Source organism: Melospiza georgiana, chromosome 2, assembly GCF_028018845.1.
Source record: "Melospiza georgiana isolate bMelGeo1 chromosome 2, bMelGeo1.pri, whole genome shotgun sequence".
In the NCBI taxonomy this organism is placed as follows: domain Eukaryota; kingdom Metazoa; phylum Chordata; class Aves; order Passeriformes; family Passerellidae; genus Melospiza; species Melospiza georgiana.
This window is the reverse complement of record NC_080431.1, coordinates 112790922-112812283: the sequence shown is the minus strand read 5'-3', so window position 1 is coordinate 112812283 and position 21362 is coordinate 112790922. Positions and strand designations below refer to the sequence as shown.

The 21362-nt window shown below is 37.2% G+C and overlaps 1 protein-coding gene across 2 annotated transcripts in view; it reads right to left on the bottom strand.

Annotated features, from left to right (window-relative positions):
• Positions 1-21362, bottom strand: part of USP9X (ubiquitin specific peptidase 9 X-linked) — a 102298-nt gene that overhangs the window by 14785 nt on the left and 66151 nt on the right. For both annotated transcript variants that reach the window (XM_058019227.1, XM_058019228.1), the window contains 15 exons: positions 20663-20788; positions 17832-17998; positions 14482-14590; positions 13755-13901; positions 13479-13625; positions 12473-12695; positions 9948-10168; positions 9357-9547; positions 8762-8935; positions 6720-6861; positions 5794-6544; positions 5165-5288; positions 3729-3954; positions 2553-2682; positions 751-936 (listed from right to left, as the gene is read on the bottom strand). In XM_058019227.1, coding sequence (XP_057875210.1) covers positions 751-936; positions 2553-2682; positions 3729-3954; positions 5165-5288; positions 5794-6544; positions 6720-6861; positions 8762-8935; positions 9357-9547; positions 9948-10168; positions 12473-12695; positions 13479-13625; positions 13755-13901; positions 14482-14590; positions 17832-17998; positions 20663-20788 — 3064 coding nt within the window. The remainder of the gene's footprint in view (positions 1-750; positions 937-2552; positions 2683-3728; positions 3955-5164; positions 5289-5793; positions 6545-6719; positions 6862-8761; positions 8936-9356; positions 9548-9947; positions 10169-12472; positions 12696-13478; positions 13626-13754; positions 13902-14481; positions 14591-17831; positions 17999-20662; positions 20789-21362) is intronic.

Sequence of the window (21362 nt, the reverse complement as noted above, 5' to 3'; positions counted from 1 at the left end):
ACTAATTAGGTTTTCTAAAATATGCTTAGCAGAACGTGTACAGATACAGGCTATAAAGTCCACATGGCCCAATATCCTGTCACCATTCCTCAAAAATAACTGCACTCTATTCAGCTATTGGAAATGTTAATGATTTACACTGTGGTTAATCAATTTCTAAGTGATTCTTTATCCTTCATAAATTGAAGCGCTGGCTGCTGTTTGCTGTATTGAGTGTGAACATCAAATCATATTCAAGAGCCAAAACAATGCAACATCTCTTCAGTGCTAAGCACTATCAGTTATCTCAAAACCTGCTGTGGTGCTTTTCCTGTACAGATTATTTCTGTCATCTGTTTTTCAGGATAAAAACATCTTCTGGACAACTCTTTAGTAATAGAAACAAAATAGTAATGCTTTTAGAACAGTTTAAGTCAACAATGGGCTTAAACTATTCTAAAAGCATTACTATTTTGTAATGAACAGCCTCCTACTTTACAAATTATTTCCCTATATTTTTAAGGAATAAGCCAAGCAGTATAAAATATCTGTATTTTATACAGAACAGATTTCTGTTTTGGTCTTTTTAGTGTAACAAATCAGTTTTGCTTACAACAAACAGATTTGTTTCTTTCAACGAAAGGAGCTGCTAAACAAAAAAGGAAAACATTTTTCCAGCTGATCCACTTCATAAATAATAGCTAAACATGCACAAAAAGACATTTACTGGTTTAGTCACTGGATCTAAAGCAAACTGGGGATTCACTGTACCATTGATAGAAGACTGCATCCTCGAGGAGACGTTGCAGCAGCGGATCAGCTGGGACACCACGGTGTACAGCTTCCCCAGCTCAGCATACTGGTACTTAATTGGAGGGCCTGGACCTTCATCCAGAGCCACAAGCATGAAGGTTGCAGGAACATTTAGTTTCAGAAGTTGTGTCTTCTCTGCTACACCTTTATGGGGCAGGGAATGGAAAAAAAAATTGTTTCGGGCACTGAAAATATTTTTAGAATATTTTAAAAGAAAAATAATAGGAGTTTACATGACTTGTAACTTTTTAGTTCTTGGGTTCTATTAAACCCTCATTTATACCTTCTGGGGAAAAAATCAAATCAATCAAGATGCAGAAGAAAATTATATACAGGTGAAAAATCACATTGAAGGAGAGTTGTAAATTACTACCATTTCTTCACAGTGCTCATTAGCACTTAAGCTAAGCACAAGTAGCATCTGTGTTAATAGCAAAGCCTCAGAGAAGTCTTTTGGACAATAAATTAATCCTTTTATTGTGAGGCCCAGGATAGGAAAAACAACCCCCACAGTGTGTTTTCTTATTTTTCTATAATGTCCTAGATACATCAATCACAAACTTAAGACATTTTTAACTGTGCCACACGATGTAATAAATGTAAATTAAGCGATAAAATAAATAAGAAAACCTCCAAAACCCCAAACCAAAAAATCCAAACTTACATCTGATTTTACTGCAAGAATACCGTGCATGTACTACACAAGTACTCACCAGGAAATTCACTACATCCCTTCTTGCATTCTGTTGCTTATTTTGCTTAAAAGTAATGATTTTTCATACATTTCCAAGTCTGTCTTATTCTAAAATACAACTGGGCTTTACCTTCCATTTTTCTGATAAGGAGGAGTGTAAGTGGTTTTATAATGGCATTTTTCCTGATTATGCTAGACAGTTTTGTAGTTGCATCCTCTGTAGAACTGACCTCTCACTTGCTCTGATGTGAACAATCTACAATTTGATTTCTCAAAATGTCAGACAGTTTAATCTTTTCCACAAAATGCAGAAATTATGTTATTGTGGTTTTTGCTGAATGGACTCTACACTCATACAGAAGCCTTCAGGTAACAGTAGTGAGACAAGGACAACTGTTTACTGTGTTGGTATCTCCAGGTTTATCTCTACAGGGTAGATTGTGATAATGATCAGACTCACAAATAAAATTCTATTTTCCTATCTGGCCTTGGAGTAGGAGAGTACTCACAGGCCTGAACTGCACTGACTATGAAAAACTAGTGAAGAAGACAAGAGAAGATGGAGCAGAAGAATTGCATCTCTCCTCTCTGCCATGACACTAATTCTACTCTGGTGTCATGACAGAAACCTGCCAGACAGAGAATGCTTTGGTAGGCAAAGTACATGAAAGCAACAGGCATTACAGTTGTAATTAAATTAACACAATTGTCTAGATTAATTTTGGAGATGGGAAATTAAATTCCTTTCAAATTGTCTACTTCCTGCATGAGCTGATAAACAGCAACAGTCAAGTATTTTATGAAGTTTCACCCCCATCCTCTCTCAGCAGGATACTGTTTTACAGCCCCAAGCTTCTCATGCTTATGTTCCATGGATGACAGGGAGACTGAAGCCCCAAACTCCAAGGAGGAGGAACACAGATGCCAGGGAGCATTTATATGACACATAACTATAACAATCTGCCTAAGGATGGAAAACTGGATCCTCCTGCTGTTATCTCTGTAACTGGATCATCAATAAAGCCCCAGTTTATTACAGTGTTGTCAGTAAAAGCAATCTGCTTACCTAGATTGGCATACATCACAAACAGATTGAAATACTGCTGCAAGTGGCGCCCGTGCTCGGATACCTCCCTTCGCAGAAGATTCAGTACCGCCCTCAGTAAGTGATCACTTAAACTTAAGTTATCATAAGCCTACAGAGAGAAACAAGTTCTGCTGTTAGTGGCTGAATCTATCATATCTTGATTTAGTTTCTGCTTTTTACTGTGACAGAGAACAGAATTGGTTGCAAGGTATGGGATTTATACAAGCTCCAAAGTGGCAGCAGCTGGTCTTGAGTGTCTCACGCAGACAAAAAGACACAGACAGGGAGTAAGACTCCCATCAATACTATGTAAGTCCAAGAAATTATAGCTACAGAAACTTTTAACTGGGCTTTTTTCCAATAGCAGATAGGCCTGAATAATCAAGAAACACACATGCAATTCCACTATTAACTTTGTAGACTAAGAAACCCAATCACCTCTTCAGGTATATGTCAACTCACAACACAGAACACTTCCTAAGCCTATGGAGCTTCAACTTAACTCTTAACAAATTCTTTTGCTGGACACAGCAGTGAAAACATTCTGGGAAGGTAAATGGGATCATGTAAGCAAAAAGAGACATTAAAACATGACAAAGCAAACGCTCAAAAAAGTTGATCTTTTTAACATTATTATCACAAGTATCACAATAAGATGTAGGCTTTTTTTTTTTTGTTGTTGTTTGAGTGTAAAATCGGGCAATTCACTGTCTACTCTTACACTAAGTTACAATTTTTGACAATTTCACTGTTAAAAGATACATGGGATTAAAAGTTAGGGAACTCCTGCAAGTATTCAGGTTAGCGTGTTTGTTTGTGGGGGTTTGTTTTACAGTTCTAAATAAAAGCAAGGGTTCACTTCCCTAGACATTACTTCACTAAAATAACCACTGCTTTTTTTTTTTTTGCAGATTTCACACTCCCAGCTCAAAGGTCTCACTGAGCCTTCACAGAGATTTACAAATGAGGGAAAACTGAACCCTCTGACAGCAACTCTCTAACTGGTTGAGTTACATCCTGTTTCGTAATGCAAATAGGCTGCATAGTTTTCCAGCCAACACTGATGCATCTGCTCCAGAGTTTACTTTACATTAAATGCTTATAACAAAGAAGTAAGAATAAATTCCAAAAGCTTTTCATTAGAAAATTAAATACCTGACTGGAAGGTCCAGGAGAGGCAAAAGGTGATTGACATGGTCCGTCTTGCAATGAAAAATGTGCAATAAATACTATAAGTTTTGCAAATGCACCCCTCACTTCTGCACTGGGGCATTCCAGGAGATACTCAGAGAAGCGGTTTGAAACATTAAACAGGACGTTGTGTGCAAACCAGAAACGTACATTCTTGCTGTGCCGGAGCAGGATGCACAGGGCATCATACCTGCAACAGGAGAGGGCACAGTCAGCACCAAATGCAGACATTTCTGAATTTGGCAGACATGTTCTTTTGCACAGTTTGAAGAAAATATGTGTTAAAGGTGATACCCACTCATTTTTGTTCACAAAAGGATTTTAATTAGATTGTAGTTCTTATAGTGATACTCTTTTATGAGCAATCAGAAATGGAAGATACCCTTCAATTAAAAACCGAACTTCAAATAAAAACCTAACCAATTTTACTTCTATCACCTATAAGAATTAAGACAGCATTACACCCCCTAACTACTCCTCAAAGCAGGTCTTATGTTGGCAGCCACCACTGTCTCTGTACTGGAACTGAGGGAGAGGGTGAGCAGCAGAGAACACAGGTGGATTTCATATACAACACACAACTAAATATGTAACCTAACAAGAATTTATAGTCTCATTTAGAGATCTTTAAAAACCCCATAAAATGAAAAACCAATACCCAAAGACTAAAATATCTGTTTCAGAGAGGGCCTTGCATTACTCTGTCCTTTCAGCAGGAATATCTGAACTCTTCTTGATCTCTTAAATTAAAAGGAGTAACTTAAGCTACTGTGGAAGTTGCTGCTGGGGGTGTGAATTTGCCATTATTACACAGCTACTTACTAGTAGCTGGTAAACTACGGGCCATGAATACCAGATTTTCTCTCCAATCTGACCAGCAGTAACCCCCACTCCTCTCCCCAGCAGAGAATAACCCAGCTGAAGGACTAAAATGAATAAGATGGGACTGTGTGTCACAGTGTGGATTTGAATTACAGGCCCTATAGCAATGTACATAAAGTACTCTGCCGACAGTGTCTCAAAGACTATTATACATGTTTCACAAACAGAATTCAAATATAAGCTGCAACAATGGTTTGTAAAGAGCTTTGTTTAAAACTACTAAAACAATGTAAAAACCATTCTGAATTTGTCAGAAAACATAATCTGTTCTGTGCTAGTGACAGATTCTTTTCTTTTACTCTTTTTAAAAGACAAGAGTTAAGCTCTGTTTAAAAATTAAATTTGAAGCTATTCCGATCAGCAGGGTATTTCAAGGCTCAATTCTTCCCAGTATTTTCTATTCAAACCTTTCCCCCTCTCCACGTGCACCTTCACCATGTATCTAAATGGGATCTTTTAACAGACATCAAACTTCCAAAATTGTAAAAAGACAAAATTGTTGTTAAAAGACAAAATACCAATCACTAGCAGGGCCACGGACTATTTTCTTTGTATGAAATCCTGTGGTGAAGAGAAATCTAGCAGCAAGCTGAATACTAATCATAGTTATTTCTTCTGCTTCAGGCAACAGATGATCTTGTCCTAAAGAAAAATCAGAATACTCACATGTAGACAAAGTAAAGGCAATTTTTAATAATTTAATTGATTTCAGATTACTGCTTTGTCTGATATGGTGTTCCAATTTTAGGAGAAACTTGATCAAAATAGCCTCTAGTTTCTATAACGTATCATTCAAAAACTTAAGCTTTAATACAGGTACCTGGAGGCTAACATATATCTTTCACAAATTCAGCATCTCACCTTTGAGAACTGTTTTCAACAAAAGAGCCCTCTAATTTGAGTATTTTAACTTGATTTAGTCCAGCACCTGAGTAATAGCTGATAGTTTATCAAAGTATTTTTTGCTAAATACTTTGGCAAGTTACCACTGATGAACAACTCCACAAGAGGTCTTTAACTGCAGAAGGACAGGAGTATTCAAAGCAGGACACACCAAATTTTCACTGGCTAGATAAATCCTTGGCCACACAAAGCAAAACTCTTCTTGTAAAAAATGAATCCATAATTATCACACTACCATACTAACCTGGAGGAGGGTTCAGGTAGACACTATTACAAGTCAGCAACTTCTTTATGAACTGGAAATATTCCAGGCTGTACTGCATCCGGTTGTGCATGAACTGCACGTTCTGCTTGCGCACACTCCGCTCGATGGCCGAGGGCATTTTAATCTGGTGGGGCTTAGTGGTGATAGCAATTTCTGAAATATATTTTATGAGTTCATTGTCTTTGTCTATCGTGTCCATGCGTTCATAAAAAAGAATGTAAGCATTCCACCACCTCTTCTGGCGCCTGTAGGACATTCGCTTCATCATGTGATCAAACACCTCGCCCATGTACTCTCCCCCAAAACATTGGTTTTTCATCTCTTCATCATCATCCATTTTACACTCTGTCACATCTCCATCATCAAATTTGTACCACCGGTTCTTCTCGCCATCTCCACCGTTCCTCTGGATGATGTAGGAGTAGTAATGTCCGCCGCTGGCCTGGCCGCTGTGCACAAGTACACCCACAAGTCTGTATTTTGTGCTCCCAGAGTGTTCATTTTCTGACTGCTCATTTTGTATTATCTGATTTTCAGGATTCACATCATCCCCTTCCAATTTTGCTACACCTGCCACTGTGTAAGGCTCCATGTCCAGTTCTCGTGGAAATTCAAAATAATCATTGAATTTGATTGCACATTCCCTTTCCCAGTCATAATCAAATCGTTTCAACTGGATGGCAAGAACTGGAGGCAACTTCTTAATCAACAAGCGTTTCACTGTGTCCACCTACAAAAGGACATGAACAGTTACCAGTCCTCAAATTTCCATTCATACACTCTCACCAATTACCAAACTGAGTAATGAAAGGATGATTTTTCTCCCCAAACATGAACTAAGACTGAACTTAGTACAGCTGTAACATCACAGCTGTACACAGATTAAAAATATAAGGACTCATTACCTTTTTGTTGCATTTTTCACAATGATATGCATTTGCACCTTCCAATAAATCTCCTTTGACGTACTGCTCCAAAGAATCAAGAAGGTTTTGGTGATTCCTTATATCTACATTCAGAGTTGTGAAGGATTCCTCACACTCGTACCTAGCAATGAATAGGTAAATGTATGAGAAAGGCAGGAATGTGTTCAACTTTTGATGTTTTACATGTGCTACAGTGTGTAAGCAGTAAAAGAACTGAACTCTTTTTTACTGCAGCAGTTTTCCTACAGTTACATTACAGTATCTGCACACTGTATTTCTATGGTCAGGAATTAAATGATAAACACAAATGTTGTATCACACCTAAAGACAATAGTTCAAAACAGATGCCAATTCAGTTAAAAAAAAAAAAACAACAAAAGCTTTTTTATTTTCTATCTAAAAAACCATGAATCATCATCTTCATAAAACCTATTTGAATGTTTATGACTGGCTTTGACATCATGTTCTAAATATAATCTGTGAACAAATCTCCAAATCTCTAGCAATAAGCCAGCAATGCTTGAGAGACAACTAGCTGATACATCCTGGAAGCAACCTTTTGTTTTAAAAATAAAGAAGTGATGAATAAATTTAAAAAGCCACATCTATTCCAGTGTAACCCTGAAGGGCTTGTTTCCCTGATATGCAATCAAGCATTCAAAGGCTGAATAAATGAATATTTAGAAACACTTCAACCAACAGCAATATTCATTCATCCAATAAATAGCTTATAAAAAAATATAGACAAGCTTTTATTTGTCATACACAAATCCACAGTTTAGTTACTATCAGTTCCCTCCTCCTTAAACAACATTTTTGTTAACATTATGCAAATCCAGTAGAGTTCAAAAACACAGAAATACTTCAGGATAATACATAATATCAGGAATGAATGGTAACTCACATTGCTTCTGGTCTGGATCTGCCATTTAATTACCCATTACATATAAGGTGAAATCAGTGCTACCATTTTACCTTGCAGTATTTCAACTCACTTCTAGTCACTCATTGTAATCCATGAAACCTAAGATCTTCACTTTACAAATCATTCTTATTCATGCATTAGATCAACTGAAGTTGAAAGATTACCACAATAAAATCCATTTGTGTCATTTTATTCCAGTATTTTAATTGCTAACTGAAGTCTAAAGGAAATGATCAGCTTTCAAAATAAAGAGAATTTGCAATGGCAATGTACAGAGGTATAAGGTATGTAGTGTTAAAGAGTCATAGATGATCTGAACAGTAAGAAGGCCAACTGATAGTGACAGAAATAAACACAATATTAAAAAAAAAGACAAACACTAAAAAGAAACAGTTAATCATTAAGCCATCCTGAATTTTGCAGGCAATTTTAACCATCTATCACAAAAAGAGAGATAAATTAAAAAGTCTGGAGAATTACAACTTTACAATACTGAGTTCTATTCCTTCATTAATAACCATCATCAAAACAGTGAGCTACAGACTTGCAGTCTGATTTGGCATTGGTGGTTTCTTACATGCCTTCTGCAAAAATGAATTTCAGCATTCACATTTAAAGGTACCTACAAATACAGAAGTCTTCAGAAAAAGATGAACTTTCTACCCCACTGACCTTAATTACAGGTTACATGGTGAGTATGAACAGTTTTACTCATTGGAACTGAAGATTCCTACTTGGCTCAACTCTAAACACACATTATGGAAAACCAAAGACAGCAACAATTGCTGGCCAGGTATTAAAATTTTCTACATTGCATTTGGTCCCTACAATTGTTTTCACTTTCCATGTGAAAAAGCACAATCTTTTCCTGCCTTGATCAATACACAATGCTTCACAATCAATCTGTGAAGTAGAAGCAATAATGATTAAGTATTTGTAGACAAATCAATGTTCAGCTGTAGAAAAAATAAGGTAGCAAAATCTATTAGCTTAAAAAACCCCCACAAAAAGCCCACTCTTGACTCTAATCACTTTTATAAGGACACAAACATGGGTTGTTTTTCTATAAAAAAAGATGAAAATCCTCAACACTTACCGATGTGGGCATCCTTGACAAATCTTCTGATCAGCAAAGGACCCTCCTAAAACTTTACTTAACATTGCTGGATGGCCCAAAGCTTTTAAAGCTTCATCTAAACTGTCCACCAATGAATTAAAAAACTCTAAAGCATCATGTTGTTCACGTAGATTTACAGGTTCACCCCAGAGTCTGAAAATGAAAGCATATTTTGTCAAATTTTTTTTGTTTTGTTTGCCAACAATTTCTTTTTGAAAAAATATATGATTCAACCTCCTAATCCCTCCCCCTTGAAGAGCCAGACTACTGGTTTTTGATGTACTACATGACCTGTTGTTCTGTCCCTGACACTTTCTGACAAGTGAAAACAAGCTCTTGTGGATAACTTTATACTTAATTCAAAGTCTCACTATCAAAAACTGCTAAAATTCCAAAGAACCACTCTGCTGTAAACATAGTTTTTTAACAGACTTCTACAGAGTGGTGAAAGGGCAGATAAAGCTGCACAACTTCAGCTAATTTACACTTTACATCATTGCCATTCTACTATGATTAGTATTTTTGCACTTCAGTGATCCAGTGAACCAACATCAATACTCAATTTTCTACTTACCTGAACTGTTTCCAAAACCCTCTTGGTACATAGTACTGTAGCCTGGAAGCTGCTAAATGGCCAAAAATTACTTGGAGATGCCTCAAAACTCCAATATTGTACTCTTTTCTATCTTCAGTTTTGCTCAGTGCTGGTTTATCTTCATACTGATGTGGATAACCAAACACATCATCTCGTGGGTCAACATTGCTCTGAAAAGCAGAAAATTTGTGCAATTCACTTCCATGTGTAGCTGTCTCCTAGTTAGTTTTATCCTTTGTTTAATTTGACAATCTAAGGTGTTTCATACTCAGCTGAAAACCCAAATACTGTCTTGGTTTGCATTAACAAAGTTGTGGTGGCTGAAATAAGGTGCAGTGCTTTCCAGCAGAAATGCCTGAGGAGGAATTCTGCAAACCCTGCCAACCTGGATCTTCTAAAGTGCCCCTCTGGCAGTGAACTTATTCAAGGATGAAATATTATCCTATTTTCCCCACAGGTATCAGTGGAAATCAAAGTGTTTGATCAGCAACTGAAATTTATTACAACCTTTTCATAAAAAAAAAGTAATTCCAATTTAAAGATTAGGCAATTTTATATAATTAAATTTACCTCATTGTCCTGCTTTTCATCCCCAGACATGTCATCATCTACATCACTGCCTGTGCCTTCTATTGCAAGAATGCCATTCCTGATGGCTGGAATCATGTACAGCTGCTGAATGACAGAATTCATGTAACAAGTGGCACCAGCATTTTTCAGTCCCACAAATCCCTTTGGAGGCCGAGGCCCAACAGGAGGCAGATATTCCCATTCTGTGAGTGCTTCACAAGCTAAGAGGAAACAGCAGAGAGTGCTCAGGGAACTGGTTTGTTGTAAAACAAAGACAACATCAATGCAGTACAAAGAGCAGTTGCATAAGATTATTGTTAGTCTGTATCATACTGCAATTTAATAAAAACAATGTACCATCATACAACTTAATTGCTAAAATTAACACAACTTCTGTGAAGCACTGTTCTATCTGTAATCTTATTACAACATTTTCTTTTACTGCATAACTAAAGAGGTGGCCAGGTAAAAATTTAGTCTATTTCTATATGAAACAGAAGCCTTTCCTCAATACCAGCAACTTTCTTAGCTGAAGAATTCAGCTGAATGAGTACAGAATATATAACCAATTTATAAACCTTCTAAAAATTATAGTACTCTCACAAGATTTACAATCCTTCAAAAATTATAGAATTTCACTTAAGCCTCACTTTTTTTGCCAGGATGGGAAACAGTTTTAGCAAATGCTTTCTATATAACTTGATATATATGTTTTTCCTCCTGATCTTCTCTTTCAGGTCCCTCACATCTCTTTGAGAACATTTATGATCACCTAAGCTAACCTCTTGTTCTGTCTGTAGTTTTAAAACAAAAAACTTGGTATTAATAACTCTGATATAAGAGAGCATGCATATTTATTTACAAGCAGATTTGGTATATGAATCCCAGAGCATGCACAGTTCATACATTTGTTCTCTCTTCTGTCTGACACACCACACAGATCTGGTGTTCTGTTGTGCTTATCAAACACTTGAATGGAAGGGAATGCCATGAAATCCCCCTAACTGTGAGGTGATAAGAAATACACTACTTCCCAACAGAAAAGGGTGAAGAAAGAAGGATGAGGCAGAGGGGAAAACCATAAAGCTGCCCTTTTAATTTATCCATCTGAGATGGAACTGAACAGAAGAGACTGAAAAACCTCAAGTGACTCACTGATGGCACCATTCAAGCAAGTAGCTCTGGCACTCTGAGAGGCAGTGGACAATTTCCACTTTTGGGTACTACTTTTAGTTGCTTATGATTTTGCCCAACTCTATGAGTTGAAACATCTGTTAAATCACACAATGGTTTGGGTTGGAAGGACCTTTAAAGATCATCTTGTCCAGCCCCCTGCCATGGGCCAGGATGTTTTCCACTAGACCAGATTGCTCAGGGCCCCATCCAACCTGGCCTGGAACACTTCTGGGATGAGGCATCCACAACTGGGCAACCTGTTCCAGTGTCTTAACATTCTCATAGTGAAGAAATTTTTCCTTGTGTCCAATTCTCAGTTTAAAATCATTGCCTCTTGTCCTGTAACTACAGGCCCTGGTACAAATCTTTTTCTCTATCTTTCTTATAAACTACATTTAAGTAATAAAGGTCACAATGAGGTACCCCTGGAGGCTTCCCTTCTCTAGGCTGAGCAACCCCAACTCTCCCAGCCTTTCCCACCATATGAGCTTGGGTTTCCTTGGTTTGACGGTGTTTGGATTTTGTTTGGTGGTTGTTGATTCCCTTTCCCTCTTAATATTACAGCAGAATAGTTTTAGTGTCCCTTTTAGGGCTGGAGAAAGTATCCTCCTGCTTGATAATTTTTAAGAAATGCCTTTTTTATGACAACAATAATCTGTGCTAAAACCAAGCCTTTTGTCATCCTTGTGAAAATCGGCCCAAGTTTCATGTGACTATTAGCTTTTGAAGCATTAACATTTGCAAGTTTTTGAACAGAAAGCAATCACTTTCTCCAGTGAGTGAAAATTCTTTCAGTGCAGAGCTGTGCTGAGATAAGGCCAAAAAGGAGCCTGGAAAGGACTATTCCCTCTGACAAGCAGAGAATGAGTTCAGAACTAAAAAGAGAAGCAGGACAGAGGACCTGGGTCTGTGTGTGGGCAATGATGACAAATCAGGTGAGCAACCAAGAAACTGGCTCTAAAACAAAGCTGAAGATACCTGGTGAGGCTAGCACCTCTGGGATTGGTTAGCAAGACCCTGAAATGATGAGACAGAAGTATAAGATACAGACAGAATGAAGTTCCTGGAGCTGGTATGGACAAAGGGGAGAGACTGGGACAGGAAGGGTCAGGCTGTGACAGGGGCTGGAATTTGGATGTGACCATGGAATGCAGATCAGTACATTTACTGCATAAAGAAAAACAAATAAAGCCTACACTGGCAAACTGATTTTGCAACATTAAAAACAACCACAAACAAACCACGAACTAAAAAACTCAGCATTTGGTTCAGTGGATAATCTAAACAAAACCTGTACATGATATATACATTAAAGAGTAGAAAATAGATAATTAAAAAGTATTACATACTAGTGATTGCTGTACCTATGTAATACATTTCAGTCAACGTGTCTACAATCTGCTTGAGATTTCGCACACATCCAACTGCTAGTGCAACGAGGAGCTCAAAGCCAGCATTAATAGTGGCTGGTGAGCTACACACTGGTATGGCCTGCTCAGCAGGCAATTCTCCATTTCTCATGTATTGTAGATAAACATTGGATGCTGGAAAGATGAAATCATCTATCAACTCCTGAAAAAAAAGACAATAAATCACCAGTTACCATGGAAATTATTTTATAAGGGTTATTACATAAATGAGTGTCTGAGAATCAGAGAGGTACTTAAGAAAAAAAAACAAGAGTAAAAATTGAGACCAATAGCATAATGAGCTTTTAAACTTAGAACAGAAGAACTCCATTCTAAAGTGGTTCCCTGCAAACCCACTTCCCCACTCCAAGTTAAAAATAAAACTGCACTGTTCTTGATTGGTAAAAAATTTCTTTTGCAAAACCAACATTATCTACAAAGCCCTTTATCAATCAGTGCTGAAAAACCAACACTCCTGCTCTATAATATCAGAGGTACAAAGAAAACATGTCTGATTAAAGAGATGCTGAGATGTGATGCATTTGTTCAAACCTGCCCTAAGCATTAATGGCACTAATTAAGAACATGTGCAGGAAAGCCATTACAGAGCTAATGAAGGAAAGCAGTCCTGTACAGTGAGACTGTATCTCACTACCTTTGTGTGATGTTGGTCAAGTACTGGAATAAGAATTAAAATGTTAAATACAGTACTTAAGGAAGAATGAAAATGTTAAATACACTTTATGAATGAAACATGCAATTTAATTTTTTTAAAAGAAAACATTTAACTCCAATCAAAAGCGTTTCTATGGATACAACCCACAAGATGTGACGCTTCTTTTTTCTTATTTATAGGTAAAAACAAACAATAAAAAAATCCCAAAAATCAACCCCCCCCCAAAACCTCACAAAGACCCTTTCCAGAAGTCAAAAAACTTGAATTTACCTTAATGAGATTAGCACCTCCTTTTTCACAACCAATATGGTATTTCTTCTCAGGTGTCTGGAATGCTAACAACTCTTTTGTTACTCCAAGGTGACCCTCTAAGATCGTTTCTTCAACACCTGTTTCCCCTGTTCTTTTTACTTCATCCTGTCATTTAAGAGAAAGTTAGGATACTCCAAACAGCAAACATTAAGCTCAGAACTGCAGTTCACAAGAACGTTTACAGTTCTGCAGCAAAAACCTCATTATCAGGAATAAACTGATCCTGAAACTTACCCTGATTCTCTTAAGCCAGTCAATTTCATTATTGAGAAGCACTTCAGCATTGGGTACATTAATATTACTGTTGTAAGCATAGTTAAGAAGATGCCTTAAGAGGGTGAAGTAGTCTCCAGAATGCTTAGCTCTCTCTCTTGCAGTGCTCTGTGCAAACCAAAAGCAAAGAATTCATAAGTGCTTCTACTTACAGTGCAACACCAACGTATTTCCCCTAAATCTCACAGTAAATGTAAAAGAAAAGAAGTGTAAGTTTAAACTTTTGCAAGTTTAAAATTGTATTTAGCTGCTAATGAATGAATTCTCAACTATTTTAGTAACAATTTCTATACCTGAATGGGAAAAAGAAAACCAAATCAAAACTTATGATCAAATGTTCAAGAGAGCCATGAGCTGAAAAGTCCTGGCAGGACCAGAAGGAGAAGGCACTAACTGCAGGTATTCTCTAACCTGTTAATGATTTTTACTTAGAGGTTAGCAATCACCAAAGATCAAATGCAGACATTAAAGCCATGACCTGTTCATGTTCTTACAGAAAATGCAAAAGAGTCCCTCTTCCCCTGCTCTAGCTCAAATAGAAATCATCTGTGCTGCTTGTCTGTAGGTCACAAACAATTTATATTATAGTGATTGTTATTAATAACAATTTGTCTTTTCTTGCAGGTATTTTGTCCTATTACTTTTTACATACATTCCCATACTGAAGACTTTATCTCTGAAAACTTACCCCTAGAACAGTAAACAGCAGGGTAATGAAGAAAAGGAGAGGTCTCTGTCCCATGCAACACCTGGTTGCCATTAAAAAGAATTGCTCCTGTGCCATCTGACGAACAGTTCTGGAAATAATTGAATAGAAACATTAAATTCAACCTCCCTATTCAAACAGGACATCAATTAAATTTGTGTTTATCTGCTTAATGCCATTTTCTAAAACTGAACATAATGTAGGAAACATGAAGAGTTTAATTATTCCCTATCCATCGTATTATTTCTCCTTGCAGTGAAATTTCAGAAGCATAAATTGTATTACAAAACTGTTCCACAAATCAAATATTTAAAGGTAAAAGAAAAAGAAACTTAGAAACACCTAGCCACTACACCTTTGCAACTGACATTAAATATTGCATAACGCAAAAATTTGCAATCCTAAATAATTTTTTTTTCCTAATCAAGCACCAGTTGTACCTGGTAAAACCAGGTGCAAACCAGAACTACTCCAGTAAAACTGCTTTTATGTGTCACTGCAGCAGTTTGCTGAGGATCTCTAAATTGATCAAAATTTATCATTAGTAGGATGTGAGAGATGATGACCCTCCTGAAAATTCAAGTGGCTATAATTAAAGGAAATTTTTCACCTCAGAACCTAATCTAATCTAATCACTAGAGTAATGCAGAAATGGATAAGCTTCAGTAAAAAAAAAATTTTAAAAAATTAGGGCAAACCCTTTTCTTTCAAGTTGTAGGATGAACTGTCTGAGCAGTATGCCTTGTAAAAACTGTTAGGAGCAACTATTTTTGTGTGGGAAGAGACTACAAATGAATGCTGAATGAATGATTTTATGGAAGTATCTGAACATATGAAAAACTGAGTTTTGCAGTGTCTGTTCAGTGTGGCTATCTCTGTTTTGTGCCCATGGAGTCAGGGTCTAAAGCACACCAAAGAATCCTCCTTCCTTCAGACCTTTTTCATGTGTGTCTAACTGTGATTTCAAAGCCACATAAGGATGACCTTGAGGTCAGAGCAAAGATGCCCCTGGCTGAGCACCATCTCTGTCACCATGCACAAAGCAAAGTGCACAAGAAGAAGGAATCATGCAGAGACACTTCTCCAGAATGTTCTCTCAGCTTCTAACAATCTGTAGTTCAAGAAAACTACCAAGAGCAGTATATCATAGTCCTCACTGGACAAGTTCATGAAAGAACCCTCAAACCATTTCCAAACTGAAGGTTTGCACTGCTTAAATGTTATGCTCAAGAAGGTCTTACACAAAGAAACACAGCTCTCCATTTGTTCTCCCTTTGCTACTTCTGATTTTAAGGGTCTCTGTAGTATTGTCCTCCCACCATTCATCTCTCCTCCAGTATGAAGTGCCCCCAGCTATTCAGCTGCTCCTCAGATGGAAGTCATTGCAGAGCTTTGATCTCCCTTGTCACCCTTCCCTGATCTTTGCAAGTTCTCCTACTCTGCTCTGAGTTGCAGCAGACTGTAGGGTGGGGCTGCTCTGTTTTGTTCTTAACAATAATTGACATTTGATGGGGTCTGATTGATGAGCCCATGTTTTTGTAGAACACCTCACAGAAAGTTAAGATACAATCCTTCAACTGCTTGGGACACATCACATAGACACTCCTCAGCTCTGTGCACTTGAAGGCAGAATTAAATAGACAAAGGTGATATTTTCCTACAGTAACAAATGTGACCAATGTGACATGCCTCACACTGTTATGTTTCTGAGTATGCAGTGTTTGAACACAAGTATTACATTTCTGTGAGGCTGTAACCATCTAAGAGCTCTTAAGGAATCATGAGAGGGATGCAGCTGCCTGAGCACAGGCATCTCATGCTGTTTTAGACACATGATGACAGCACAGAGCTGGCACAATGAACTCACGCTCAGCAGGAGGAATAGCTGGAGGTCAAGCACCTCCCTTAAGGCTGGCAATCTGAATCGTGCCCTTCTGAGAGCTCCAGGACACAGGTTTCTGTTCAGTTCTCAGAAGACAGTCCCTTCAGTGGGTGTAAGTGCCATGGCTTTACAGCACAAAGAATTTTAATGTATTTAGGCCTCATACATGTGGCCACCAAACACTTTGCAGAGATCAGCAGAAGACTTCTGGGTTCCAGGATTATTTAGGACTGTTTGGCTATCTCCTCTTAACTAAGGTGGTCTTGCATTCAGAGAACACCACTACAAAATCAATTACTTTGTAGGAGAAAAGCTACTCTAGCATTTAGTATTAAACATTTTGCATTCCATTTCTCAGTTTAGAGGTATAGCATGATTATTGCTCTGAGGAAACAGAAGTCCCAGTCAAACTCTGTAGAACAAACAATCCATGTGATCTTTTCTGGAAAGATTCTATTTGTGAGATCTGAACTTGGTCATCCTTCTGTCTTTGTCTTTTATGGTGCACCAAAAACATTTTCTCACATTCATATTTTTGCTCACATTGTTCTCTGACTGAGCACAGGAGATTAGAGAACAATAGTTGTGGAAGGATATTCAGAGTTCTGTCTGGTATTTGCTAAACTTTCTCTGCACCACAAACACCGATTTGTTTCCGCATTAATTCAGAAGAGAACTTTTCAGCAGCTCAGTTCAACTTCACCATCTTAATTTACAAAGCAATCTTCTGTTTCCACTCATGCTATTTTACCATGTAACAATGAACAGTTGCACCATTCCAAGTGAGATTATCATGTTTATCTCTAGTTTTACAGGCATATGAGAGAAGTGGTAGCTTCTTGTACTGACAGTATGAACTATTTCTCCATACAATGAGTGACACAAGCAAGCTTCAGTGAAACTGAAAATTCAACACCCTGTACCACAGGCTGCAAAATAATAAAGCTTGTGGTATTTCTGGTAACCCTCCAGTTTCACCAATGTGTGCAAAGAGCTCACTGTAAAGAGATGCTCTGATGATACTTGATCCTTTTGTTAAAGTACACATTCTAAACATAAAATCTTTCAATCTGTATATCCAGAAGTCAAAAACCCCAAAACACAAATTCTGCTCAAATTCTGACCCCATTCATCTGAGAGCACCATAATCTGACTCCCTTTAAAACATACTGAAAAACTCAAGACATCACTAATTTCAGATCCCTGTCATTTCTCAAAGAAAAGTTCAAATGAAACAACAGTATCTTAAAAATGTAAAATTAACCCTTTAGTAACAGATCAAAGCACTGGCAACCAAGTTTCATAACGTATTAACAACTTTCCACCTGGATGGTTTCTGAAAACACCCAGTACTTCACATCACAATTTCAGATGGGCTGAAGCCACTGCTCTGCATTTAGGCTTTATATTTATTTTGAATTGTAAAATAATGGATGTGACCAAAACTTACTTGCTGTGACAGTGCAATAGCAAATCAATAATAAATGTCTGCCACGCCTTCTCTTTGCTGAGTGCATCCAGTGCTGTTGGAATCAAAGCAAAGCACAGGGTCATCACCTCCAGGGCTTCACAGCAAACTTGTTCATCTTCCATGTCTGGTTCATTTCCTGCATTTGTCTGTGAAAACAAACAAGAGTGCACAAAGTGGGTACAGAAAACAATCCCAAGAAACCCAACTGGCTCCAAGGTATATCACTAAACACAAACACAAACCACAGTTTGTATACTAAGTGATTATCAGTGCCAAGTATTTTATGCACTCAGATCTGAGCCAAAGTACTGTGTGGGATGACTTGAACTTCCAGAATTGTGCTTCTCATTGGAGGATTCCAAGCATGAACTTATGAAGACAGAAGTTAAATAGGACAACTGTGGGCAACAGTTACAGTTAGTACTGCTGTGAGTTTTTCTTGGTTTGCATCTGGGGTTTTGTTTGGGATTTTTTTGTTTTGTTTTTCTTTACCACTCAAAAAATGGCATTTAAAATTTGGAAATCTCTACTACTTAAACTCTACTACTTAAACTACCACTATAGTGCTGTATAATTAATTCATCAATTCACTTTTACAAGGCTTTGACACTCACAACTTATTTGACCAAAAGCTTTTTAATATTGCTAGAATTTATTAATCACTTTGTTCTTTTTCAGAAAGATGAAGGAGTTTAAGTTCAAGTTTTAAACATAGCTGCTGTCATGATTTTTGACACAGAAAATAATATTACCTCTAATTGGTGCACAGGTTACTTCTTAAACTAAACACTTGAATTAACTGAGTTGATTTTGGTACATTCTTTCAAAATAAATACTTTGAGAATAATGGTAAACCCTCTTCTCCATCTAGAAGCAATTACATTCAAGAAATTCCAAAGAAACTGAATGTGAGAAGGTCTCAATTTATCATTTATAAATCATGAGTGCAGGTTAGTCACATTAACTACAGGCACTAAATATTTGTTTTATATGTGAAAAGGTATCAAGATTAATTAGGCAGAAAGAAGGGATTACAATGCAGAGGAGAGAACTAATTGTGAACAGGCCAAAATATGCCTCATTCTGGCAGCAAACACTATTTTGTCTATGCACAATAAGTACAAAATCAAAGGCAGTCACTGCACTGCAGCAGGAGGATGTGGCAGTCCTGACACAACATCAGAAAGCAAAGGCAGAATTCCTTCAGCAAATCCAGAACTGCACCTGCTCTGCAGTGAAGCCCTGGTTAGAATGGAAAGTCATTTCTGCACAGCTGCAGGGACCCAGGAGAAAGGCAAAGTGCATTTTACACTTGTGAAATACCTCCCTGCACTTGGGCACCCAGAGCTGGGGGTCTGTACATTGCTATATTTCATCTTTATAAAGCCATCATCAAAATTGCTTCCTCTAATCTATAACCAGATACAGTTCTCTTAAACTGTCTTTCATTCCATGATATTCCTCTATTTCTAGGATACTTTCCTCTGTTTTAATGCTATGTTAACAAAGGGAACTTTATTTCCCCTTCTTATTACTTCTACAATTTCTTCCTCTTTTGAATTTCCAATTTTTCTCCTTCAATTTTTATTTCCCTTTTGCATAGCAGAAACCAAATGCAGCTGCCATTTATTACAGATGTCCACATAAGCGTCAATAAGAATAAAAATAAAAAGCCCAAAAATTAAAAACACACAAAATCATGTGAAAGATGATCAATAACATACAGCTTGAATTTCACCACTTTTAAAACTTCCATTATCTCAAAATATTTTTACAGAACTTAACTCTACAATTTCTACCCAGAAGAATTTTTAAAAAGCAAATTTAGGTCTCTTTTCTTTTAGGTATGCTTTCTCTAGTGCACTACTCTTAAAGCATCCCATGTATAGAGATAGTTTATTTTCTCATGCCTGGACTGTCACACAAACTAAACCATGGTTTATATGTGAGTATTACCTTAAAAAAACCCCAAGCCCCAGTTTATTTCATGAAGAAGTCATGCTCACAGCAGTAGAAGCAGATGCCATTATAACCCTATGAAAGCTAATGGAGAGGTGTTGCATTTTGCTGAGGTAAATATTCTTCTTTCAATTGATCATTTAAACACATCAAGAATTAAGCCTCTCTGCATACTCCTTTTCCATTCACTCTCAGGCAAGTACTGATAAGTACTAAACCTGATTTTACAAGACATAAATAGGAAGATTTTTTTAAGTCATTGTCCAAATCCAGATTGTTATTTCCTGTAACTGTAAGCAACATTACTTATCACAAGATGTGTGATAATCTACTGATACAGAACTCTCAACTCCAAACTAGCTGTGTAAACCACACGTGAGCCCACTAATAAAAGAAGAAAAGCCATACAGAATTAGCAATTAAATCTTTTTTCCCAATGCTTCTCACATCACTTTGCTCTTCTTTCTCATTCTAGACTGCACATATGCTTTGAATCACTTCTGCAGAACAGACCTTTTAAGTTTGAAGACTAGACAAATTAGCCTTGCAGGAAATGCTTATTCCTTATTTAGATGCAGAATCTAACTGGGTTGAAAACATGTTACAGAACTGGTGCATTCTTCAACTGACACCAGATTCAAGTTACAATTCACTGGTTACTGAGGAGAGGAATTTGGAACAGAAAATTAAGCTGTGCTATGACAATGATATACTTGATTCTGAAACACATCACTGTAGCCACCTAAAAGCTCATCACACTCTAAACCTGCCCAGGTCAACCCTTTGTACCCACTCCCTTTTATACAAAAACAAACAGTAATACAGAAAAGCAGCTGTTCAGGAATTCTTACCTTTTCATAGATTTTACTAATTTCCTCATTCGAGCTGAAAACCAGCTGAACTGATCCACAACCTGATGCCCAAACAATTTTTTGCACTGCCCTGATAACACAGATGTCAGGGATGTATTTTGAAGCCTGAAAAAACAAGAGAAATTAACTAAAGCAACATTAAAATACAGCTGCAAATAACACTGCAATGGATTCTGAATTCCCACAAATGTATTTCACAGAAAATTTAAGATTTAAAATCTTAAAACAAAGATTTTTTTTTCCTTAAATAGAAAACAGATGATGTATCTTGAAGAGTATTTATACTTCACTTATGTAAAATTTAATTTTTTAAAGTAGGATGTAGGCAACTCTGGTTCTAAGACTTAGCAGTAACTACCAATTTCAATGCTAAAACCTTCTTTATTTAGGAAAAAACCCCAAGAAACCACCAAGCATTCATCTGGAAGGCAGCCAGCCTCTTAAGCAATATAAAAAGTTGAACTTATTTTAGGGTTTCTCCCCATGCTGTGCTAGCTGATAGCCAGCCTGAACACACGGATGTTATCAAGTATGTGATCATTATATAGAGGGATTGTTTCTTGTTCAAGACACAGAGGGTTGAACATGGATAAGAACACAGCTCATGTACTAAAGGAATGCAGAGTCACTCCTCAGTACTTTGTGCATGGTCTGAGTTAACATCCAGTAGTTTCTACTG